Source organism: Panthera onca, chromosome D1 (genome assembly GCF_046562875.1).
Source record: "Panthera onca isolate mPanOnc1 chromosome D1, mPanOnc1 haplotype 2, whole genome shotgun sequence".
Taxonomy (NCBI): domain Eukaryota; kingdom Metazoa; phylum Chordata; class Mammalia; order Carnivora; family Felidae; genus Panthera; species Panthera onca.
Genome location: NC_138348.1, coordinates 5,377,598 through 5,404,532, shown reverse-complemented (window position 1 = coordinate 5,404,532; position 26,935 = coordinate 5,377,598). Strand labels below are relative to the sequence as shown.

The 26,935-nt window shown below is 38.7% G+C and overlaps 1 protein-coding gene across 7 annotated transcripts in view; it reads left to right on the top strand.

The window, feature by feature from the left end:
• KDM2A (lysine demethylase 2A) overlaps positions 1 to 26,935 on the top strand; it is a 113,751-nt gene that overhangs the window by 27,494 nt on the left and 59,322 nt on the right. For 2 of the 7 annotated variants that reach the window (XM_060607372.3, XM_078433721.2), the window contains one exon: positions 5,923 to 6,071. The exons of 4 other annotated variants lie outside the window; for them this stretch is intronic. In XM_060607372.3, the coding sequence (XP_060463355.1) occupies positions 5,923 to 6,071 (149 nt within the window). Of the gene's footprint in view, positions 1 to 2,437; positions 2,487 to 5,922; positions 6,072 to 26,935 lie in introns of those variants that run through there. One more of the 7 variants, XM_060607368.3, reaches the window with a different exon arrangement.

Below are 26,935 nucleotides of genomic sequence, written 5' to 3'. Positions count from 1 at the left end.
TCATGAGATGCTGTGTCAGGTTACCTCACTCCTGATGATGCTAGGTTTGACTCTGTTACAGTTATGATTGTCAGGTCTTTCCTGTAAAAATGTATTTTTTCCTTTGTAATCGGAAAGTAATTTGTGGTGTGGTACCTTGAGGTTCTTCAACAATTTCACTGATCATCTATTTATTTTTATTTTATTTTTATTTTATTTATTTTTTATTTTATATTTTTTTTACCAATCATAAATTTATTGTCTTTTCTCAGATATACTTTTATCTTTACAGGTAACCAAAAAAAAAAATATTTTTTAAAGATTTTATTTTTAAATAATCTCTGCACCCAAATAGGGCTCGAATTCATAACCCTGAGATAAAGAGTTGCATGCTCCACCAACTGAGCCAGGCAGGCACTCCAAAAATTATTAAAAATTTAAAAAATTAAATAACGTATTTTTTATTGTAGGAAAGAATTAGATGAGCTCGGGAGAAAAGATCCAAAGCACCATTGAACTTCTTTTTATTTTTTTTTATAACTTTGTAATTCCTAAATTATTTTGGAATCATGTGTTCTATGAATATGTCAAAGGCACTGTTACTGTATTTTAATTGTTAACACACAAATGCACATTTGACCTGCTAAACTTTTGGAGTTTTCTTCTTATTAAAAAAAATTTTTTTAAATGTTTATTATTTTTGAGAGAGAGCGCATGAGTCGGGGAGGGGCAGAGAGAGACGGAGACACAGAATCTGAAGCAGGCTCCAGTCTGAGCTGTCAGCACAGAGCCTGACATGGGGCTCAAACTCCCGAACCGCAAGATCATGACCTGAGCCAAAGTCAGACCCTCAACCGACTAAGCCACCCAGGTGCCCTGGCTTTCTTTTTAAATTTTTATCAGTAAGCAAAATATAGCACTCAGTTGCAGAAACTCACGAGAAGGTAGAATTTGAGCTCTGCTCGGTTGGTCTAGATGTAGTGGCAAAGAAAAAAGAGTTCTACTTATGGTTACTGGGTGGATTGTGGTGACAGGAATTCAGGAATCAGGATTAAGTAATGGCTTCTCTGGAAACGGTGAGTCTTGAACTGGTGAGGGAAGAGAGCCAAAGAAATAATAATCTTAGAAAGGAAGACCGGAAAAGCACAATATAGAACTTAGTTGTCTTGACATCGGACTGAATTTCCTGAGACCCAGTGAGAAGGTATCTTAATGTTGGGGGCAAGATGAAAGAGGGTGCGGTTGTCCCAACATGGTGGGGGAGGAAAGCTATAATTGTTAGCTTTTAAGTTTTGATGTTCTTTGTAAAGTAAGCCATGAGGTCATCATTTGTAAGGAAAGATGATAGAATGGGGAATAGAGTTTGGGAAAGGAACTTGAAACAGCATGTGTAGTATGAACTGATGCTACTAAATACAAAATAAGCAGTACCAAAACTGGAAGGAAAGTAACCATTTACATTTATTTATTTATTTATTTACTTACTTACTCATTTGCTATAGAAAGCTCTTCAGTTTATTATTGGTTACAAACTATAATGCCATGTTTTCCCTATCACTTTAGTGGGTTTTATCTATTTATTCCTTAATCGGAGGATAAGTGTTTTATAAAAGTTCTCAAAGGTACTAGCTTTCTGGTCTCATTTGGGATCATGTTAATGATTGAAACTCCTTGATAACCTGGCTGAGGTCTAAAGTTAATTTGTGGCACTAACAGTAAAGATTTCCTGAGCCAGGTAAAAACAGCCAGAAACGCAATGCAAGATGGAAGTTGAAACAGAACTAAAATTTATGAAAGTGTCTGCCATGTGAGTCTACAGTATGTAATCAACTTAAAAACAATGCTATTATGAAAGATTTGGTGTATGAGAGTAGAAATAAGCCTTGTGTGTATTTCATCCAGGCTTAACCATATCTCTTGTGCCATCTTAGGAAAGGTCAGGTTAAAAAGATAGGCCTTTCCCTGGATTTCAGGAGTCATTGAACCTAGCTAAAACTTATTAAAGTAAGAAGGAAGGAGAATTTCAGGGATCAAGGGCTTACCCAGAGACTGAGTAATTCCATTACATTAGACATTCTTATAGTAAGACTTCTGGCTGAAATAGTGGTGATGTAAATCGACTTGATACATACATTTTGATTGATTAATGTAGAGTCTTTACTAGATCATAATACTTGGTGTAAGTACTTGTTGCTGTCACTTTCATTAAAGAAAATGATGGGGTATTTTGGTAGGTGAACTCAAATCATAGATTTTTTTTCCCTTTATTAGAAACAAATAATCCATGCCATAAAGTGCAATCCGCTGAAATTGTCTATTGTACTTCACCTAGAATAAACCAAAAGAGCTGAGGTATGGGCCTGTGGTAGGTACCTAACTCAGTACTACAGTTCTACTTAAATCTCTTAAAACTTTCAATAGGTTCAGGATGCCACAGCCCTATTCAGCTTTTCAAAAAGCCAATCAAACACGGATGTTCCTACTGCTTCCTTTATTGAGGCAGACAGGTAAATAAGCAGATTTTCTTTTGGAGCTCTTTAAGAGCAAAAGCTAAAAAGTGTTTTCTCTTTATTCCTGAATTAACTCAATATTCCTTTAGCAGGACTATATATAACCAGTGTGTTAAGTTCCCTATGGTATGCTTTAGTGTCGTTTTGGAGTTCCTTCTGGGTCCCAACATTTGTGTGACCTTAAACAGGATACTTCTTAACCTCTCTGAGTCTCAGTTTACTCATTTCTAAATGGGGGTGGGGGGGGCAATAATGATACCTTTTTACGGTTGTTTGAGGATTTAATGGGATAACGACTGTAGACTGCTTTGTGAACAATGAACTTTTAATAAATGGTATACATTATAATTTTTAAAACTAAGTTATATAATGAACTAGTTCTACATATTTCAAATCTGACTGGCTTTTAATTATGCAAATAAAATATGAAGCATTATTGCATAAAATTAAAGTTGTACAGATAAGGTTTTTTTTAATGTTTATTTTTGAGAAAGAGAGAGTGTGCGTGCGTGCGTGCTCGAGCGGGGGAGGGGCACAGAGAGAGGGAGACACAGAATCCTAAGCAGGCTCCAGGATCTGAGCGGTCAGCACAGAACCTGATGCAGGGCTCGAACTCACAAACCGTGAGATCATGACCTGAGCGAAAGTCGGATACTTAACTGACAGAGGCCCAAGTTTTACAGAGAAGGTTAAAGAGGCCCTTAACTCTCTAGCCCCAATCCCTTCCCTAGAAGTAACTATTTTATCACTTCATGTATCCTTCCATGTCTTTTTCTTTACACACAGTTTCTACTTCATAGGTCAAGAATTAAAAAGATAGTGATTTAGTAATTTTGAAAATATTTACAATTTCTGGTTATTAGAATATGTATTTTTATAGACTCAGTAACAAAATGATAGCAAAATTCAACAATTTGTTACATAGTGTCTGATCTTGAGCCAAATTGTAGAATTCTTTATAACCCTCGAAAGGTTTAGTCAAGGGGAAGAAGCCAGAAGAAATAAACATAGCTTAAGCCATTTAGCTCAAAAATATACATTTGCTTTTCCAGCCAATAAATATAGGTCAGAACTTAGGAAATTTACTGTCTTTCAGCTTATCTTAAATTCCACAACTATGAGTCAAAGATACTGTTTGTTAGTCTGACAAGTAAAAAAGTTTTCCTTTTCTCAAAAATGGGAAAATGTTGCCACTTTCTTTGGGGGCAAGGAAAGCGTTTGGGGGAGGATAATAGGAAAGTGTAATTGAAGCTATTCTTTTCATATCACTGATCCTCAAGTATACTTAAATTATTTTTGTAGTGACCTGTGGCATTTTTGTTAGCAGTACGTACACATTGGGAAGTAGATTCCAGCCCACTTAGGGAAGGAGATTGATCTTGAAGTGATGTTACTCGTTCTCCTAAAGCCACTTGTTCGGACAGAATTTTCTTTTTAAGTAAGGGAAGGTCAAGAGGAAGAGGCTATAGTTAATTTGGGAGCAGGGATCTAAGAGTTGGAGAATATGGATTTGACATGATCTCTCTTCTGTGGAGAATTAGAGGTAAGCTGGACAGAATTATGTGGAGAGGGGTTAGTGGACGAAGGAAAATACCAATTTAGAGTGGTGTTATTTCTAATCACTTTGGGAGAGTGATGGTGGAGAGTGGAGCAAAAGACTCAGCTCCTCTTCTTTCACTCTCATCTTAGACTGAACCTGGCAATGAAGGTCAAAGAAAAGAACTCCCATCCCGGTATGTGTGTGACGTGGTGTAGTAAAGTTCCTTTTGCCCAGAATAGAGATGTGATAACTTTTTTTGTTTGTAGGGTGTCATGCGGGATACCAGAGTAGGGATTGAAGTTAGTTTGAAAGTTATACCTTGATAAATAGTTGTTGTTTACCTGATTATCATATGAAAATATAGAACATTTCCAGCCTATGTTGCCTTGGGAGATTCATATACATATATTAATCACTTTATTGGTAGCTCATTTTCCAAGCTTTGCTTTTGTTGCTTTTTCCAAGAGTTAGATCGTCCTGTCCAGTGTAGTAAGCCACTAGTCACATGTGGCTGTTGAGCATATGAAATGTGACTCATCTAAATTGAGACGAGAGTATAAAATACACACTGAATTTTGAAGACTTAGTATGGGAAAAGAATGTAAATTATCCCTGTAATTTTTTCATAATGATAACATATTGAAATGCTATTATGTATTACATATGAATAGATTGAATGGTTTAAATAAAACATATTAAAATTAATATCACCTTTGGGCTGCCTGGGTGGCTCAGTTGGTTAAGCATCCAACTTCAGCTCAGGTCATGACCTCACAGTTTGTGAGTTTGAGCCCCGCTTTGGGCTCTGTGCTGACAGCTCAGTGCCTGGAGCCTGCTTCCGATTCTGTCCCCTCTCTTTCTGTCCTTCCCCTGCTCATACTCTGTCTCTCTCTCTCTCTCTCAAAAATAAATAAAGCATTAAAAAAACATTACAAATTAATATCCCCTTTAAAAAATACAGCTACTTGGGGCGCCTGGGTGGCTTGGTCGGTTAAGCGTCCGACTTCGGCTCGGGTCATGATCTCAACGGTCCGTGAATTCGAGCCCCGCATCGGGCTCTGTGCTGACAGCTCAGAGCCTGGAGCCTGTTTCGGATTCTGTGTCTCCCTCTCTCTCTGCCCCTCCCCTGTTCATGCTCTGTCTCAAAAATAAATAAATGTTAAAAAAAAAAATTTTTTTTTAAAATACAGCTACTAGAAAAAATTGTACATGTAGCTGACATTATGTTTCTTTTGGGCTCTGCTGGTCTACAACAACCTGCATTAGGGATAAGTAATTTTTTTCTTGCTGTAAAATTTCATATGGGTGGTTCTAGAGATGTTATGTGATTTTAGTTCCATAAAAATGCTTCAGGGGTCATTTAACTTGTATAGTCAGATATTTTCCCCCTTTGGGGGAAATTTTTTTTTTTTCAAGTTTTTATTTAAATTCCAGTTAGTAGTTAACATACAGTGTAGGGGTGCCTGGGTGGCTTAGTTTGTTGAGTGTCCAACTCTATCTGACTCTTGATTTTGGCTCAGGTCATGATCTCAGGGTCATGGGATTGAGACCCGCGTCAGACTCTGCACTGAACATGGAGCCTGCTTAAGATTCTCTCCCTCTGCCCCTCTCCCCACCTCCCCCAGGGTGCTCTCTTTCTAAAATAAATAACACCAAACATACAGTGTAATACTGGTTTTAGGAGTAGAAGTTAGTGATTCAACACTTACATACAACAACACCTGGTAGTCATCACAAGTGCCCTTCTTAATACTCATCGTTCATTTAACCCATGCCTCTGCCTAGGAGGAGAATTTAAATTTAGTTTTATCTAAATCAGTGGGAATATAGGCTTACAGTGTCAAATTGTGTGTGTTTTGTGTTATGTGCATGCACGTATGTGTTATTTTCCAGGAATTCCTATTCTAGTGATCATGGTGCATCTTATACCCATGGGCCTTATACCCATCAGAAGGCCCGGGTCCTACCAATCTTCCTACCTGATTAAGCCTGTCCTTGGAAGAGTGATGCTTTTCGGTCCCAGAAAAGAATCCTGGAACCAGGTATAGTCCTCAGCCCAGCTTGTAATAAGCCCTATTCCCAAGGAATATGGAACATTAATCTTAACATATTGTCAGACTTCATATTGGGCAGTCTCAAGCCAGTTTTCTATATTCATAAAATACATTTTCCCCCAAACATTTTTATTTTGAAAAAGTTCTAATACAGGAAAGTTAAAAGAGAAATACAATGAACATTTATATATCCTTCAGAGTCCCCAGTTGTTTAAAAAAAAATCGCCACGTTTCTTTAGTTCTACATGTATTTTTTGGAGTGGAATTATTTGAAAGTAATTTGCATATCATGATGTTATCCCTAAATATTTCAGCACACCTCTCCTAGGAATAAGAAATGACCTTACCACTAATATATTGTCTTACTTAAAGAAAATTACAGTAATTCCACGGTATCCAATGTTAACTTTTCCCCAAATATTCTGCATAGCCTTTTTTCTGACTTTTTTCAATTCTGGATTTAGACCAGGTTTATGCATTGCGTTTAGTTATGACTCTTTAGTCTCTTTTCACCTAGAGTAGAGGTCAGCACCTGACAATCCATGTGCCAAGTCTTACTAGCCACCTGTTTTTGTACAGTTTACCAGACAAAAATAGCTTTTACATTTTTTTCTGTACCATTGAAAAAAAACTTACGGTAAAGTTCACCTAACATAAAAGTAACCATCAGCCATTTTAATGTGCACTATTCATTGGCATTTAGTATATTCAATATGTTGTGTAACCATCATGTCTTTCTAGTTCCAAGACATTTTAAGCACCCAAAAAAGAAACCTTTTACCATTAAGCGGTCTCCCCATTTTCTTTCCCTGCAGCTTCTGCTAAGTACTAGTTGCCTTTCTGTCTCTGGATTAACCTATTTTGGATGTTTCATAGAGATGGAATCACAACATGTGACCTTTTATGTTTCGCTTCTTCCACTTAGCATGTTTTTAAGGTTTGTTCACATTGTAGTGTGTATCAGTATTTCATTCCTTTTTATGACTGAATAATAATCCACTTTGATAAAGGTATATCACTTTTTGTTTATCCATTCATCTGTTGATGGACTTTGGCATTGTTTCTACCTTTTGGCTATTTTGAATAGTGCTGCCATGGGCATCTGTGTATAAGTATTTGTTTAGATACCTGTTTTTAGTTCTTTGGTTTTAACATTTTTAAATGGTTGGAAAAAAAATCAAAAGAATAGTATATCATGACATATGAAAACTATATGAGATTCAAATTTCAGTGTCCATAAATAAGCCATGCTTATTCATTTGTGTGTTGTCTATGGCTGCTTTCATGCTTCAGTGGCAGAGTTGAGTAGTTGTGATAGAGACCATATGTCCCACAAAGCTTAAAATATTTTCTCTCTGGCCCTTTATAGTAAAAGTTTGATGACTCTGAACAGTCTATCTATCTTTTTGTTTTTGTGACATTGATTATTTTTAAGTTTGTTTATTTGTTTAGAAAGAGAGCACGTGGGGGAGGGGCAGAAAGAGGGAGAGAATCCCAAGCAAGTTCCACATGTTGTCAGCACAGAGCCCGACTCGGGGATCAATCCCACAAACCATAAGATCATGATCTGAGCTGAGATCAAGAGTCAGATGCCCAACTGACTGAGCCACCCAGCCACCCTGTGTGTGTGTGTGTGTGTGTGTGTGTGTGTGTGTGTGTGTTTAACTAATAAGACTTTATTTTTTTAACATTTATTTATTTATTTTGAGAGAAAGAGCAAGCAGGGGAGAGACAGAGAGAGGGAGAGAGAGAATCCCAAGCAGGCTCCATGCTGAGCCCCAGGGCTCAATCTCACAACTGCGAGGTCACAACCTGCACCCATTCCAAGAGTCAGATGCTAAACCAACTGAGCCATCCAGGTGCCCCTAATAAGGCTTTATTTTTGAAGCAGTTTTAGATTGCAGAAAAATTTAGCAGGAAGTAGAATTCCCACATACCTCTTCTCTGCCCCCCAGTTTCTCCTGTTAACATCTTGCATTAATGTGGTACATTTGTTACGATGAACCTACATTGACACAGTATTATCACCCAAAGCCCATAGTTTACATTAGAGTTCGCTCTTTGTGTTTATGATTCTTTGGGTTTTGACAAATGTATATGGTTATGTATTTGCCATAAAAGTATCATACAGGATAGTTTCACTGCCCTAAAATTCTATTATGCTCCATTTATTTATCCCTTCCTTTCTCTGTTTTCCTCTCCCCCTCACACCAGCAGCTAGAGATATTTTTATTCTCTCTGTAGTTTTGCCTTTCTAGCATGTCATATAGCTGGAATCCAAATACAGTATGTAGCCTTTCCAGGCTGGCCTCTTTCACTTAGTAATATGCATTTAAGGTTGCTCCATGTTTCTGTGTCTTGAGAATTCATTTCTTTTTATTGCTGAATAATATTTCATTGTATAGCTGTACCACCACAGTTTGTTTATCCATTTACGTACCGAAGGACATCTTGGTTGCTTCCAAGTTTTGGCAGTTATGAATAAAACTCCTATAAATGTTTGCAGGTTTTTTATGGACATACATTTTTAAAAAACAGGCTATTTTTTAGAGCTGTTTTAGATTCGCAGTAAAATTAAGCGGAAGGTACAGAGTTCTCATATACCTCCTGCCCTGCTATGTGCACATAGCTTCCTCCTCTATCAGAATCACACACATTAAGTGTTATATTTATTAACACTTAATGAACCTACGATGACATTAGTCCCAAAGCCTATAGTTTACATTAGGGTTCACTTTGGGTGTTATACACTGTATGGATTTTGGCAGATGTATAATGATATGTATCCACCATTACAGTATTACACAGAATAGTTTTCATTCTGATTCTTGAAAATCTGTGCCCTGCCTACTTATCCCTTCCTCCCCATATCCCCTGGCAACCACTTACCCTTTTACTGTTTATAGTTTTGCCTTTTCCAAAAATGTCATATAGATGGAATCATATGGTATGTATATAGCTTTCTCAGATTGGCTTCTTTCACTTAGTAATATGCATTTTAAGTTTCTTCCATGCCTTTTCATGACATAATAGCTCATTTCTTTTTAGTGCTGAATAGTATTCCATTATTTGGATGTATCACAGCTTGTTTATCCATTTACTTACTGAAGAACATCTTGGTTGCTTCCACATTGTGTCAATTATAAGTAAAACTGCTGTAAACATTTGTGTGCAGGTTTTTGTGTGGACATGAGTTTTCACTTCCTTTTGCAGATTTTTTTCTGGTTGTGGCTTATCTTTTCATTCTCTTAACCGTGTCTCATGCAGAGCAGTTATTTTTTTATTATTTTTTTTTAATGTTTATTATTTTTGAGAGAGACAGAGAGCAAGCAGGGGAGGGACAGAGAGAGAAGGGGGGAGACGTAGAATCTAAAACAGGCTCTAGGCTCTGAGCTGTCAGCACAGAGCCCGATGTGGGGCTCGAACCCACCAGCTCTGAGATCATGACCTGAGCTGAAGTTGGGCGCTTAACCAAACTGAGCCACCCAGGTGCCCTGGGAATTGTGGTTTTGTTGTTGTAGCTAGAAACTTGTTGCCAAATCCGATGTACCTAAGCTTTATCTTCTAGAAGTTTTATAGTTGTGTGTTTTACCTTTTAGTCTCTGATCCATTTTGAGTTTTTGTGTAATGTTGTATAAGGTCAGTATTTGTATTTGGGGGAAGGATATGTATATCCAGTTGTTCCAGGAAAAGTTTCTGAAAAGATTTTTTTTCCACATTGAAATGTTAAATTGTCTTTGGTCCTTTGTCAAAGATCGGTTGACTATGCTTGTATGAGTGACATTATCATTTAAAATGAATTTGTCTGGGGGCGCCTCGGTGTCTCAGTTGGTTAAGCATCCGACTCTTGGTTTCAGCTCAGGTCATGATCTCTGGTTTCCTCTCGGAATCTGCTTGGGATTCTCTCTCCCTCTTTCTCTGCCCTTCCCCCACTTGCACTGTCTCCATAAACCTGGGGAAAAAAATGTAAATGAATTTGTTTCTTCATTGTGTAGTTTGTTTTCCTAAAATGTATTCCTTGTAAACTGGAACTTGGGTCTAGAGGATTAGATTCACATTAAACATTTTGGCAAGAATGCTTCCTAGGTGGGGCGCCTGGGTGGCGCAGTCGGTTAAGCGTCCGACTTCAGCCAGGTCACGATCTCGCGGTCCGTGAGTTCGAGCCCCGCGTCGGGCTCTGGGCTGATGGCTCGGAGCCTGGAGCCTGTTTCCGATTCTGTGTCTCCCTCTCTCTCTGCCCCTCCCCCGTTCATGCTCTGTCTCTCTCTGTCCCAAAAATAAATAAAAAACGTTGAAAAAAAAAAATTAAAAAAAAAAAAAAAAGAATGCTTCCTAGGTGACAGAACACTTCAAATTGTATCAAGTCGGGAGGTACCCAGTATTAGAGTGTCCCACTGGTAGTGATGGTTAAGATTGATTAAGGTAGGGTGCTTGGGTGGCTCAATTGGTAGAGTATGCGACTCTTGATTTTGTGGTCATGAATTGGAACCCCACCTTGGGTGTAGAGATTGCTTTAAAAAAAATCTCCTTTCTACTCCTGAAACCACTATTACACTATATGTTAACTAACCAGACTTTAAATAAAAATTTGAAGAAAAAAAAAAAGATTGGTTAAAGTGGTAACTAACCGATCTTTCCATTATAAAGGTTTTTTTTTTTCCCTTTGCAATTAGTAAGTAATTTGTGTGGTCATACTTTAACCATATAACAAATGAATATTTGAATCTATATTTGTCAGGCATGTACTAGGTTCTGAAGAGACAACCGTAAAAAGAGAGATTTCTACTCTCACAGAATTTGCCTTTTTCCCCTCTAGGTTTCAAGACAGTAGTGGGATTGGGTCTATCCTTGGAGAGGGATGCATTTGCATCTTAGGGTATGTTGATAACAGAAAATTATATCATTGCAAAAGTATATGCCAGTAAGTACAGAGTTTCAGTATGAGGTGATGCAAAAGTTCTGGAGATAGTGTGATGGTTACCTAACAATGTGAATGGACTTAATGCCATTGAACTACATGCTCAAAAACAGTTAAAAAGATAAATCTTATGTTTTATACATGTTACCACAATTTTTAAAAAGTATGTGCCATTATAATTTTCATCAAGCTTCTTATTGGTCTGTTTGGACTAGTTGGGAGAGAAACTTTCTGAAACAAAATTCTATAGTATATTTCTGGTAAAGAGGAAGAGGCAGTGATTTTATATCTCACCCACTGCCTTCAGTAGAGTTTGTCTTTGTAGTTGATTCTCAGGGAAACCATTGAGACCTCTGGGTGTCCTGGATTGTGCCCAGGCTGTGGGTGGAGCTTCAGCTGTTGGTAGACTGGCTCTGCCTTTCACTATGTGCTGTTTCCATTTGTTGCAGTTCACCAGATGCAGGCCTGCCTTTGTCAGGATACCAAGAGAGATCTGCAACTTGAACCATTGTCTGAATGCTGCAGTTTTGACCCAAGAAATCCTATAGAGTCAGGATAAGAGCAGTAACCATAATGCCAGTAGGAAAGTGATTTTTGGCCCGTTTGCTGTGAAGGAAGTAAACCCTCTGATTAAGAGCAAGAGCTCAAGAGCACCTTTATTTGTGGCTGATGGAGTTTGGATAACCTCTCTTGCCTTCCTTTTTCCCTGAATTGACTGTGGAAGAGAAGGTAGTAGGAAAGGCTTTAGCGATGGCTGTAGCATGATATGGTAAGGTGAACTGTGACTTTCTTCAGTCTGTAGAAGTTTTATCCATCTGAAACCTTTAATTGCCTTCATGTTGGAGAATGTGTAGCTTATCATAAATTCTCAGTTTTTAGTCTACAGATTGTAGGTTATTTGTATGGCCTTTGCTTTGGCAGAATTGGAAATTATGTTGTTGTACAGTGTTTTCACAGTTTTTGACCTGCAGTAGGAAATATATTCTGTTACCACCTAGTACTTTGCATACTAGATATATGTAACTAATAGAAGTTTCAGGAAATGGAAGTGTACTACGTTTTCTGATCTTTTCCATTTCATTCTGTCTTTTCATTTTTCAAAAATGCATATATGACTTAAATCGATTTTTATAACTCACGGTTTAAAGATGATTGGTGTGGGGGCGCCTGGGTGGCTCAGTCAGTTGAGTGTCCGACCTCAGCTCAGGTCATGATCTCAGAGCTTGTGAGTTCAAGTCCCACATCAGGCTCTGCGCTGCCACCTCAGAGCCTGGAGCCTGCTTCGGATTCTGTGTCTCCCTCTTCTCTGCCCCTAATCCACTTGCATTCTGTCTGTCTCAAAAATAAATAAACATTAAAAAATTTTTTTTTTTTAATAAATAAAGATGATTGGTGTGGAACAGTGGTTCGCAAAGTGTGGTATATAGTCAGGATTCTTTTATAGGGGTCTGCAAAGTCCAGACTATTTTCATAGTAATGTTAAGATGTTACTTGTTTTTTTTTTTCTTTCTCATTCTCTAATAAGTGGAGGTTTTCCAGAGCTACATGATGTGTGAGGGCATTACATGCAGGGCTAATGACATGTATATTTGTCTATTCTTGTATTTTCTATAATTTCCTAAAGTAGTAGGATATAAATGTACCTTTTTTTCAGATATTAAACTCCATTTTCAGTACTCATATTGTCCTTTTACTTTTGATTATACCTGCCTACTATAATCTCTATAACCTCATTGTGGTCTAGTGAGTCATTACTTTGAAATCCTAAAGTTTTCCTTCAGCCTATGTGGAAATGTACAGTTTGTTGTCTTGTTTTGCAGTTTTATATATTTAGAGAATTCCTGGGGCACCTGGATGGCTAAGTCTGTTAAGCACTGATTGAAGCTCAAGTCATGATCTCATGATTTGTGAGATCAAGCCCTGAGATCAGAGCCTGCTTGGGATTCTCTCTCTCCCTCTCTCTGCCCTCCTTTGCTTGCTCTCTTTCTCAAAATAAATAACATTAAAAAATAAATGAAAGTTAAAAAAAAGATAATTCCTCAGTTTTAATTGTGATCAGTAAGTATTGACATAAATATCCCATATAAACAAAAGCTGTTTGAGGTCCTCTAATTTTTAAGAATGTAAGGAGTTCCTGAGACCAAGAAGTTTGAGGGTTAAGAATGTAGACTTGGGTGGGCAATGCCTGGGTGGCTCAGTTGGTTGGGCATCCCACTTTGGCTCAGGTCATGATCTCATGGCTCATGAGTTCAAACCCCATATTGGGCTCTGTGCTAACAGCTCAGAGCCTGGAGCCTGCTTCAGATTCTGTGTCTCCCTCTCTGTCTGCCCCTTCCCTGCTCACACTCTGTCTCTCTTGCCTTCAAAAATAAACATTAGGAAAAAAATTTTTTTTTAATGTAGACCTGGAGGTGGGGGAGGTCACACTTTGTATGTGTGTGGTTTAAAAATACACACACACATACACACACATATATATATATATGTGTATGTGTGTGTATATGTAAGATCTGTACTCTTAAGTTTTTAAGTATACAGTGTTCACTGTAAGCACAGTGTTGTACAATAGATCTAGAGATTTTTCATCTTGTGTAATTGAAACTTTATACACATTGAGCAGCAACTCCCTTTTTCCCCTCTTCCCTCAGCCCCTGGTAGCCACCATTTTACTTTCTGCTTCTGTGAGTTTGACTAGAATGTAGGCCTTTTTGTAACTGTTGGGCCTAGACTGAAATCCCAGCTTGGCTACTTGTTAAATTATCCTGGCTCAAGTTACCTAACCTTTTTGATTCTTAACTTTCTTTATAACTAAAATTGACATTTTATTATCTTTCTTCATAAGGCTTTTGTGAGGATTAAATGAGCTAGAAAAATGGCCTTGAAAATAAATGCTTAGGACATAGGAAGCATTCATATGTTATCTGTTATTATTATTATTGAATATGTAGTAACATCTAGCCACATTGATATTTAGCTGTAGTTTGTTTTTTTGTTTTTTTTTTACATTTTATTTATTTTTGAGGGAGAGAGGGAGGGAGACAGAGCACAAGTGGGGGAGAGGCAGAGAGAGAGGGAGACACAGAATCCAAAGCAGCCTCCAGGCTCTGAGCTGTCAGCACAGAGCCCAACGCGAGGCTCGACCTCACATACTGCAAGATATGACCCGAGCCGAAGTCGGATACTTAACTGACTGAGCCACACACGCACCCCTTAAAATTTTTTTTAACGTTTATTTTTATTTTTGAGGGACAGAGAAAGAGACAGAGGGCAAACGGGGGGAGTAGAAAGACACACAGAAGCAGGCTCCAGGCTCCGAGCTATCAGCACAAAGCCTGACGCGGGGGTTGAACCCATAAACCAGGAGATCATGACATGAAGTCAGATGCTCAACTGACTGAGCCACCCTGGCACCCCTTAGCTGTAGTCTTTCTTTCTTTTTTTAAAAAAAGGAAATAATTTATTTTAGTATTTTTATTATACCATTATATATCTTTTTCTTTAATGTTAATTTTATTTTTTAATTTATATCCAAGTTAGCATATAGTGCAACAATGATTTCAGGAGTACATTCCTTAATGCCCCTTACCCATTTAGCCCATCTCCCCTCCCACAACCCCTCCAGTAACCCTCTGTTCTCCATATTTAAGAGTCTCTTCTGTTTTGTCCCCCTCCCTGTTTTTATGTTATTTTTGCTTCCCTTCCCTTGTGTTCATCTGTTCTGTGTCTTGAAGTCCTCATAAGAGTGAAGTCATATGATGTTTGTCTTTCTCTGACTGACTAATTTCGCTTAGCATAATACCCTCTGGTTCCATCCACGTAGTTGCAAATGGCAAGATTTCATTCTTTTTGATTGCCAAGTAATACTCCGTTGTATGTGTATATACCACATCTTTATCCATTCATCCATCTATGGACATTTGGGCTCTTTCCATACTTTGGCTATTGTCGGTAGTGCTGCTATAAACATTGGGGTACACGTGCCCCTTCGAAACAGCACACCTGTATCCTTTGGATAAATACCTAGTAGTGCAATTGCTGGGTCATATGGTAGTTCTATTTTTAATTTTTTGAGGAACCTTCATACTGTTTTCCAGAGTGGCTGTACCAGTTTACATTCCCACCAGCAGTCAAAATAGATCCTCTCTCCACATCCTCGCCAACATCTGTTGTTGCCTGAGGTGTTAATGTTAGCCATTCTGACAGGTGTGAGGTGGTATCTCATTGTGGTTTTGATTTGTATTTCCCTGATAATGAGTAATGTTGAGCATTTTTTCATATGTCAGTTGGCCATCTGGATGTCTTCTTTGGAGAAGTGTCTATTCATGTCTTTTGCCCATTTCTTCACTGTATTATCTGTTTTTTGGGTGTTGAGTTTGATAAGTTTTGTATAGATTTTGGATACTAACCCTTCATCTGTCATTTGCAAATACCTTCTCCCATTCTGTTGGTTGCCTTTTAGTTTTGCTGATTGTTTCCTTCGCTGTGCAGAAGCTTTTTATTTTGATGAGGTCCCAGTAGTTCATTTTTGCTTTTGTTTCCCTTGCCTCTGGAGACGTGTGGAGTAAGAAGTTGCTGTGTCCAAGATCAGAGAGGTTTTGCCTGCTTTCTCCTCAAGGGTTTTGATGGCTTCCTGTCTTACATTTAGGTCTTTTATTATCCATTTCGAGTTTGTTTTTGTGTCTGGTGTAAGAAAGTGGTCCAGATTCATTCTTCTGCATGTCGCTGTCCAGTTTTCCCAGCACCACTTGCTGAAGAGACTGCCTTTATTCCATTGGACATTCTTTCCTGCTTTGTCAAAGATTAGTTGGCCATACATTTGTGGGTCCATTTCTGGGTTCTCTATTCTGTTCCATGGATCTGAGGTGTCTGTTCTTGTGCCAGTACCATACTGTCTTGATGATTACAGCCTGAAGTCCAGTAGCTAAATTATTTCTTAGCCACACTCACCTGTGTGAAGCTGGATTGACTAAACTTCTCATTCGCACTCTGCTGTTCCCTTTGCCTCTAGACTTTTCTTAATTAACTGAGTTTTGTTTCCCAAATTGTGAGCTGCTTGAAAATAGCAGCTCTCTTCTATTTCTTTCTGTTGTGTCTTAGTACTCAGCCTTCAGTAAGCAGTCAAGACGTGTAAGTCCTAGTACAAAGACCATGGGACACACAGGCTCGGAATTCCCATTAGGATGGTGGTGGGAAAAGAGGTCCTCCTCCTGATTGTTTACTCTGTCTTAGGAACTTTCCTCCACTGCCGAACAGGCTTCCTAAGAAGTATAATGAAGGATGAATTATAATTATTAAATAATATCGATTTCATTGGTTAATTCCATTCCTCTTGGCAGTATGAAGTTCAAACATAATTATCATATTTCTCACCTGGGTTTCTCTCATTACAGTCCAACAATACAAGAAAATTATAATAATAGGTGCCAAATAATTCATATTAGGGTGATTTTTAAAAAAATTTTTTAATGTTTATTTTTGAGAGAGAGAGACAGCGCACACGGGACAGGGGCAGAGAGAGCAGGAGACACAGAATCTGAAATAAGCTCCAGGCTCCGAGCTGTTAGCACAGAGCCTGATGTGGGGCTCAAACTCATGAACCATGAGATAATGACCCGAGCCGAAGTTGGACGCTTAATGGACTGAGCCATCCAGGTGCCCCTCAGATTAGGATGACTTAATTCTTATTGTCTAGTAGGTATAGATAATGATTACTTTTTTTTTTTTTTATAATGATTATTGCTAAAGTCCCTGATATTTGGAGCGACACAGGCAAAGATGTATGAATGTCGCTTAAGCCTTTTATTTTTGTTCATCATTCCTCTTCTTTCCAAGTCTACTTACAGCCTTCTGCTCTAGTCTTGACTGTCTTGATATCCAGAAACTTGTTCTTAAGCACATTGCTACTCTTTTCTTCTGTTCACATTTGAGCATCCCTTCAAGCTCTCTGTACCCAGAAATCAAGAACAGAACCCACTCTGTTGTTTAGAGCAGAGGCTTCTCCCAAATTACACCTTCTAGAAATGACCATATTAAATTGCTGGCAGTGACGGGTGGAGAGAATGAAGTTGTTGGATTTCATAAAATTTTATCCCTAGGATTAGATATTTGGTGTGAGGAGATTTAGAGATGGTGGAATCAGAAGAGAGCTTCTGAAAGGGATGGACTTAGAAAGCTTATTAGAAGCATACTACTTGGGATGATAAGAAAATCTTATTTGATGTTTAATGCTATTTGAGAAGAGGCGTATGAAGTATGATTTGTCTCTAGCCACATAGACCATTCTTTTTGGAAAAGATAGTTGGTTTCTCAGTCCAATGTTGATTCATGTTCAAAACCATAATTGCTAATATTTTTTGAGCATGTACTAGCTGTTTTTTATTTCATTTAATCCTCCTACAGTCCTGTGCAATGACTTCTGTTAATTAAGCAGCTCATATATAGTGAGAGGCTCAACCATGAGCCTGATTTGAACCCTGGAAACCTGGTCCAAACCCTACCACTACTCTATACGGCTTTTTTTTTTTTTTTTTTTTTTTTTTTTAAATTTCTTAAAATGTTTATATACTTTTGAGAGAGAGAGAGAGAGAGACAGAGTACGAGCGGGGGGGTTGGGGGGCAGAGAAAGAAGGAGACAAAGAATCCGAAGCAGGCTCCAGGCTCTGAGCCGTCAGCACAGAGCCTGACGTGGGGCTTGAACCCATGAACTGTGAGATTATGACCTGACCCAAAGTTGGGCACTTAAACAACTGAGTCACCCGGGTGCCCCAGCCTCTTGCTTTTTTTTTTTTTTTTAAGTTTGTTTATTTTTGAGAGAAAGAGTGCATGAGAGTGTGCTAGCGGGGGGGGGGGGGGGGGGGGTTGGCAGAGAGAGGGAGAGAAAGAATCCCAAGCAGACTCTGTGCTGTCAGCATAGAACCTGATGCCGGTCTTGATCCCACAATGTGAGATCATGACCTGAGCCAAAACCAAGAGTCAGATGCTCAACCAACTGAGACACCCAGGCACCCATAGCCTCTTTTTATGCATAGGGCACTTCACAGTTTATAGAATAGTTGTACATTTGTTCTCATATAAACTTCACAAGAATCCTGTGCATCAGGTGAAATTTTTGACATTTTCACCTGACGAAAAGGCATCTTAGGGAATTTGAAGCTCACACCCGCTTCTTAGTTCAGTTTCTTTGTTCTCACTATGAATTGCTAAAGATAGTAAATAATAGAGTCATATCTGAAGGTGAATTTGTTAAGAATTTTAACTTGGCTGAGGGTGATTGGTAGTGTTCTAGATGTGATACTTAAGTCTAGAGAAATTTAGCAAAGACGTGATTGTTAACTGGCACTATTGGCTTCCCTTGGTAGCTTGAGTATAACTGCCTTGTTAAATATTTTGTTGTTGTTGGACTTTTTAATGATGGGGTCAGTTTACCACTCTTTATTAATGTTCCTAGGTAGATTCAGGAGTGGAGACATAGTTTTCTCTGCTTTAACTTCAGTTGGCACAGATGGGTGACTGAAAGCTTAGAAGGAAAGAAGTCTTGCCAGGATTATAATGTAGTCATGACAGTGGGATAGGGGAGGAGTAAATGATTTATGGGGGACAGTTTAAAAAATCAGCTCTTTTGCCAATTCCTTCTAGAGCTTCTACTTCTACATATGAAATTTGATGATCCTTTTTTTTTTTAAGTTTATCTTTGGAAGAGAGAGAAAGTGTGAGTGGGGGAAGGGTAGAGAGAGGAGGAGAGAGGATCCCAAGCAGGCTCCATGCTTTCAGCACAGAGCCTGATGAGGGGTTCTAACTCACGAACACTGAGATCATGGCCTATGACGAAATCAAGAGTTGGACACTCAACCCCCTGAGCCACTCAGTTGCTCATCGTGATCCCGTTAAATCTCGAGATTGACCTTTGTCTGTGAATCAAAACCTTGATCATCGCTCCACAAAGGGACATAGAGGAAAGCATCCTGATGAGAGCAATGTAGCAAGGCTGGAAATAGGTGCATTTATATAATCTGGCTTCCAGTGACTTTTTGCTGTCTCGCTAAACTCACTGAAAGATTCAGAAGATGTGTGTGTGGCACATTTCATTGCTTGTGTTATTTACTGAGCAAATGTCTAGAGTTAGTGTTTTTCAGAACAAGCTGTCCTTTAAGGTCTGCAGCACCTTTTTCAATGACAGGCAGAAAGATCACTTACTTCCCCTTTAGATTTAAGATTTAACTTCGAGGGGTGTTTTCTTTTTCTATAAATTGTTGTTGCCTGACAGACATACTAACCTTTACCTTTTAGGAGCTGCTGTGGCATGACTTGCACCACATATTATACTAATGTCTTTCTGTTGTACCAGTTACATCAGTTACAGAAGATGTGAAAAAACTAGGTATTATCTCTGTTTCTGTGTTCTGGGTGTCTGTTGCTATAGAAACACATCAGGCAGTAAACAGATGTGTTCAGGGAGTATTTGAATCTCAGTGGATGTTATTGGCTAATGAAAATAAAGTTAAAAAATTGGTCGAGTTGAGGGAGAAATTGAGTATTTCTGAGTTCATTATTGTTTCCATTTTTGGTAGGTGATATTTTTTTGTAGCATGTGGGTAATTTAAAGATTATTTCCTACTAACTGGGTCTTCTAAAATTCCCTTGTTTTTTGTTCTAGGAAGTAAATAATTGGAAGAAGCAAACATTTTACATTTTGGGGGGAGGATTATGATTTCACTTAGACTAATTTTTAAATGTCAGATAGTGGAAGTGATAAGTTTAAAAATTGTTCTGCGGCTACAGAAAGGAGGTGAAAGTTTGAAAGAGTGGGACAGAAGGTAGAGTGAGGAATTACACATCTTTACGAGGCTACTTGTGGATAAGGTAATTGTACATTTGCATGTTGCTAGAAAGTGTAATATTGCTGATACTTCTTTTGCCAGTATCCAAGGAAAAGAGTGTATGTATATTAGAAGAAAGACTTTGAGGGAATAAAAATATGCTTTTGGTGTAATATTTGAACTCAGATTATTTTTCTTCAGGATGTTCTTCAGATGCCTTACCTTCATCCTGAATTTCAGAGGATGATTTTGCTACACTTGTAGCCACACTTTTTTCCTTTGCAGAATTGTGGCAGTATCATGGTTAAATCTGCAGCAAGCACACTGAACAGTTGATTATATTAAATGGTATGTAGAAAAGCAGGCAGTGTTGGTGGAAGGGATCCAGCACTTTAACTCATTTCTCAGCCAGTTGGTTTTGTGGAGGGCATATTTGTGGTCAGGGTAAGTGTATGCTGACTCTTTCAGAGAATTTTAGGATCATTCTGTATATGTAGTAGGTATTTGACACTAGTTTTGAGAGAACTTTCAAGAGAAAATTCACTTTGTGTTGTATATTCCTCTTCCCTTTGAGCATTCTGCCTTCTCAGCTGCCTGTTTGGTTTTTTTTTTTTTTTTTTTTTCCCCTAAATCAAGAGGGACTTAGCTGCAAATAAGCTTCTTGCCAAATTCTATAGATAATGTCTTCCTTTTATGGATTACTCTTTTTGTTGGAATTAACTGTGATCTACTAAAGTCTTTCATATATAGAAAGTGTTCTGTGTGCCGTTGATCTCTGCAGAAGTTGATCTAAGTTAGCTCAGAAAATACTTGGAGGCTGACCTAGCTGAATTTCAACAAAAGAAATGCAAGCTTTTTCAGCCATGCCAGTTGATCAGTACTCATTCTTTGAAATGTATTAAAGCAGTTACGTTAAAATGTGTTCTTCCTTAATCCTTATGCTCAAGCCTCTTAATATTTTGGGGCAATAAGTGTTACGTGGATCAAAAGATAAAAACTTGGGCCCTGTGTTCAGTCACTGTAAGGCAGTGGTTCCCACTACTTTTGTACTACCTTAGGATGTTCCCATTAATATCCCCTATTAAGTGAGGTGTAATGAAATTTTCAGATGTTCTAAATAAAGATTATAACCTTTTGTTTATTTTTTATTTTTTTAATGTTTTTATTTATTTTTGAGACAGAGAGACAGAGCATGAGCAGGGGAGGGGCAGAAAGAGGGAGACACAGAATATGAAGCAGGTTCCAGGCTCCAAGCTGTCAGCACAGAGTCCGACGCAGGGCTCAAACTCACAGACCATGAGATCATGACCTGAGCTGAAGTCGGACGCTTAACCGACTGAGCTACCCAGGTGCCCCATAACGTTTTATTTTTGAAAAAAGCTCACGGTCTATCTATAGGTTATTAATGAGATACTGAGAAATCCAGTAGTATGAGAGGGAAGCCCATAAAAGTCTGAAGAGGTCACTGCCATAGAGGAGCAACATAGAGTCTATTTATATCCATTGTCCTTGGAACTTCGTAGGTATTTAGTAAAGCTGTACTCGATGAATAAACATTTCCTCTTATATTAGTTCTTATATGGAGCCTTAACCAACCCTTCTATGCTAGTTGTTCTTCCTCCTGAGCTTTAATAACATTTGTATCTATCTGTTTTACTACAAACCATGGTGAAATGTAATACTGTAATTCATTTACATGTCTGTCTCCCTCTACTGGCCAACAGCTTCTTGAGGACTAGAACTGTGCCTTTTTCTTTGTATGCAGAGCATCTGGCTATTACTTCATATTCAGTGTGTGTTTTATGAATGAATAACTATTCAAACAATAATTTTTATAGCACACACACACATGCACATGGGAGGGGTATAGACCACAATCTATATGTACAGTGTGTGACCTTGGGGTAATGTTGCGTTTTCAAAAGCATGGAATAAAGAAAATGAGAACAACACTTTAAAGTTCAATTGATTTTGGGGATGTGTATGTTGTTCATATGTTTGTGGGGGTGTTGGGGAGAGAATGAGAGCCTGAGCATGTTTCTTCTTTTTGAAGTGTATATAAATGCATACTAAGGCTATCAAGTGGCGATTTGGTATATGTTGCAAAGATTCAGATTTATTTAATCCATGTAAATTTATAAAAATATGCCCTCAAACTTTTTTTTTTAATAGCAGTATCATGATGTGAGACATGAAAATCTAGTTAGTACTGTACTTCCTATATCATCACCAGCACAGGCTCTGTAATTAAAATTTTTCTCTCAGGTAGTAAGATAGGTCAGAATTGTAGAGAAAATAATGGGTCCTGTCCCTGTGCTGCCATTTTGTACCGTAAAAAAAGAATGTTCGAGAAAATAGGAGATGAAATTAATCTTGGTAAAAAATATTGGCAATTTCATCTTTATAGAAAGTGTGTAATAAATGTCACTTTGAGTACAAATTTAGAGAGTGAGAACAAGTTTAATAGTATACACAATTCATGTGCTAAGTTCAAAGCACTCTGTGATATAAAATGGTCTCTGGTTAAGAATAGTATTATTTTTCAGCGAGAATAGCTAAATGACCAGTAACATAATTTGTCAAGTAAAAACTAGAATTAGAAATCAGGAATCATTGGGGCAGCTGCCTGGCTCATTCGGTAGAGCATGTGAATCTTTTTGTTTGTTTGTTTGTTTGTTTGTTTTGTTATTTATTTTGAGAGGAAGTGTGAGCAGGAGAGGGGCAGAGAGAGATGAAAGAGACTCACTCCCAAGCAGGCTCTACACTGAGAGTGCAGAGGGGCTTGAACTCACTAATTGTGAGACTGTGACCTGAGCTGAAATTGAGAGTTGGGCGCTTAACCTTCTGAGCCACCCAGGAGCCCTGCATGTGAGTCTTAAATCTCAGGGCTGTAGATTCAAGCCCCACGTTGGGTGTAGAGATTGGTTAAAAATAAAAAATCTTAGAAAGAAGGGAAGGTAGGTAAACAGTGGCAGAGCTAGAAAAGTAGCATCCCTTAGCGAATACCAGAAATCTCCTACCCTGGGGAAGAATCTTTGCTAACCTCCTATTTACAAAACACAGTGTTCTAATTTAAAGAAAATCTCCTTTGTTGCCATCACCTCTCACCACTTCTCCTTTCTCTGCCAGAGCCATTTCAGCTGTATGGAGTCTCCTTCCTTTGCTAGTTTCTTCCATCTGCCTCAAGCTACTGGTCTGGCTGAAGTTTCATTCCAAACCAGTGTCAGCATAGAGCAGTAGTTAAGACCATTGGCCTAGAAACAAAGTATCAGGGTTCAGATACCATCCACACCAATTTTACTAGCTTTGTAACTTGGGGAAGTTACTTCTGTCCTTCATTTTCTTTGTAAAGTGGAGAGGATAATAATCTTATAGGGATGTTGTTTGCCTTATGGCAGTAGCCTTTCTGGGTGTCATTAATAAGAACTGCCTTTTTGTGGGTCGCCTAGGTGGCTCAGTTGGTTAAGTGTCCGACTTCAACTCAGGTCATGATTTCATGGTTTGTAAGTTCGAGCCCCACGTCGGGCTCTATGCTGACAGCTCAGAGCCTGGAGCCTGCTCTGGATTCTGTGTCTCCCTCTCTCTCTGCCTCTCTCCCATGTGTGCTCGCTCGCTCACTCTCAAAAATAAAATATAAAAAAAAAATTAAAAAAAAATAAAAACTGCCTTTTCATACTTTATACAGCTTATTCCTTCTCTGATTTCTTTTGTGCCCTTTGGGGATGAGAATTGCCTAAGCTCTCCAGAAAGAACTACTAACATCTGGTTGACTGAGATATGTGAAAGTTTGTTTAATATGGGAGAGGGAGTTGTGGGAAGATGGGAAGAAGATGTGGAAGTCCCTAGGAGAGCTACCCTGCCAACCGCCAGCAGGTCTCCCTGGTCAGGGCAGAGGGAGCCGGATCTGAAAAAATATTCTTTGAATAAGGACAGACAGACCCGGGGGACTGGTATGCAGCAGATTTTCCACATTGTATAATACAGGAGCAAGACTGAGGTCTCAGCTGGAACCAGATTGCAGAGGACTTTATTTTAGAACACAAAGGGACCTTAACACCAAGGGAAAATTAGATCTAAAGAAGTTAAGTGATTTACTTAAGATTGCAGAGCAAAGTAGTAGTAGTAGTAGAATGACACTATGTAAGTTCTCCCTTTAGACACTTCTGCTTTCTTGCTTTTCTGTTACCCAAAAAAGTTAATGTGGGTCAGTTTTACGTGTCTTTTTCATTTGTAAAATGATGCCATCCTATTTCCTGACCCTCACAGAGTGATTATCTTAGGTAAGAAAACTACTAGAGGGGTGCCTTAGTGGCTCAGCCGGTTAAGTGACCTGCTGACTCTGGGTTTTGGCTCAGGTTATGATCCCATGTTTCATGAGTTCAGGCCCTGCGTCAGTCTCTGTGCTGAGCAGAGCCTGGTTGGGATTCTCTCTCTCCCTCTGTCTCTGCCTCTGCCCCTGCCCCACTCTTTTTCTTTTTCAAAATAAATACTGCAAAAAAAGAAAAGAAGAAAAACTATTTGATACAAAAATTGATATGATATATAATTGTACATTGGTTCTCAGAGGGTGGTTTTTGGTATATTACATGATTCTTTAAAATTGTGGTAAAATACATATAAAATTTGCCGCTTTAACTATTAAAAAAAAATTATGTCTATTTTTGAGAGAGTGAGCAAGTGAGTGGGGGAGGGACAGAGAGAGAGGGAGACAGAATCCAAAGCGGGCTCCAGGCTCTGAGCTGTCAGCACAGAGCTTGACTCGGGGCATAAGCCCACCAACTGGGAGATTATGACATGAGCCAATGTTGGAGGCTGATCCGACTGAGCCACCCAGGCACCCCTAACTACTTTTTAAATGTTTGTTTATTTTTATGTCTCTCTCAAAAATAAGTAAACATTAAAAAAATTTTTTTAAATAAATGTTTATTTTTAAAAGAGAGTGCAAATGGGGGAGGGGCAGAAAGACAGGGGGACAGAGGATCTGAAGTGGTCTCTGTGCTGACAGCAGAGGGCCTGGTGCAGGCCTCGAACTCACGAACCGTGAGATCATAACCTGATCTACCCAGACGCCTGCCCCCATTTTAACTATTTTTAAGTGTACAGTTCAGTGGCATTAATTACATTCACAGCTTTGTGCAACTATCATCAGTATTTATTTCCAAAGCTTTGTCATTACCCCAAATAGAAACTCTAACCATACATCAGTAACTCCCCATTCTTCCTCTCCCCCCAGCCCTTGATAACTTCTAATCTGCTTTCTGTCTTTGTGAATTTGCCTGTTCTAGGTACCTCATATAAGTGGGATCCTACAATATTTATCCTTTTGAATCAGGTCTATTTCGCAGAGCATAATGTCTTCAAGATTCATTCAAGGTGCAACATGTATCAGAACTCCATTCCTCTTATTGCTGAATAATATTCCATTGTATCTATATACCACATTCCATTTGTTTATCTGTCAGTGGACATTTGGGATTGTTTGTACCTTCTGACTATTATGAATAGTGCTGTTATGAATATTAGTGTAAAAATATCTGTTTGAGTCCCTGCTTTCAGTCTTTTGGGTATGTACCTAAAAGTGGAATTACCGGATCATATGGTAATTCTGCATTTAATTTTTTGAGCAACTGCCCCACTGTTTTCCACACAGGCTTCACCATATTATGTTCCTATCAGCAATGCATAAGGGTTCCAGTTTCTCTGTTTCCTTGCTAACACTTGTCATTTTGAGTGTTGGGGTTTTTTTTGGTGTGTTTTTGTTTTTTTTTTTTTTTTGGACAATAAATAACACATCCTAATGGTGAAACTTCATTGTGGTTTTGATTTGCATTTCCCTGACAACTAGTGATGCTGAGCATCTTTTCGTGTGCATATTGGTCATTTGTATATCTTCTTTGGAGAAATGTTTAAGTCCTTTCCCAGTTTTTTTTTAAATGTTTATTTTTCAGAGAGAGAGAGAGAGAGAGAGAGAGAGAGAGACAGAGGAAGGGGGAGGGAGGAGCAGGGGAGGGACAGAGAGAGAAGGAGACACAGAATCTGAAGCAGGCTTCAGGCTCTGAGCTGTCAGCATAGAACCAAGCTCAGGGCTTGAACCCGTGAACTGCAAAACCATGTCCTGAGCTGAAGTTAGATGCTTAACTGACTGCACCACCAGGCACCCCAGTCCTTTGCCCATTTTTAAATTGAGTTATTTTGTTGTTGAGTTGTAAGAATTCTTTATATATTCTAGATATTAATTCCTTATCAGATATAGGATTTGCAAATATTTTCTCCCATTCTGTAGTTTGTCTTTTTGCTCTGTTGATAGTATCCTTTGCACAAAAGTTTCTTTTTTTAAAGATTTTATTTTAAAGTAATCTTAGCACCCTGTATGGGGCTCGAATTTACAGCCCTGAGATCAAGAGTTTCATGTTCTACCAGCTGAGCCGGCCAGGTGCCCCTGCACAAAAGTTTTTAATTTTGATGAAGTCTAGTATGTCTGGTTTTTTCCTTTGCTTTTGGTGTCATGTCCAAGAAATCCAATGTTGTGAAGATGTTCCCTGCATTTTTTTCTAAAAATGTTACAGTTTTAACTTTTTTTGTTTTGTTTTTATTTATTATTACTTTTTTAACGTTTTATTTATTTTTAAAAGACAGCGTGATTGGGGTTGGGCAGAGAGGCAGAGGGAGACAGAGGATACAAAGTGGGCTCTGCACTGACAGCAGCAAGCCCAATGCGGGACTCGAACTCACTAACCCCGAGATCATGACCTGAGCCAAAGTCAGATGCTCACCTGACTGAGCCACCCAGGTGCCCCATATAGTTTTAACTCTTATGGTTAGGTTTTTGATCCATTTTGAGTTAATTTTTGTATATGGTGTTAGATAAGGGTCCAGCTTTATTATTTTTTTAATGTTTATTTTTGAGAAAGAAAGAGAGACAGAGCATGAGTGGGAGAGGGGCAGAGAGAGAGGGAGACACAGAATCCAAAGCAGGCTCCAGACTCTGAGCTGTCAGCACAGAGCTCAACGCAGGGCTCAAACCTCCCTGCGAGATCATGGACTGCCAGATCATGACCTGAGCAGAAGTCAGACGCTTAACCGTCTCAGCCACCCAGGAGCCCACCCCTCCCTGCATC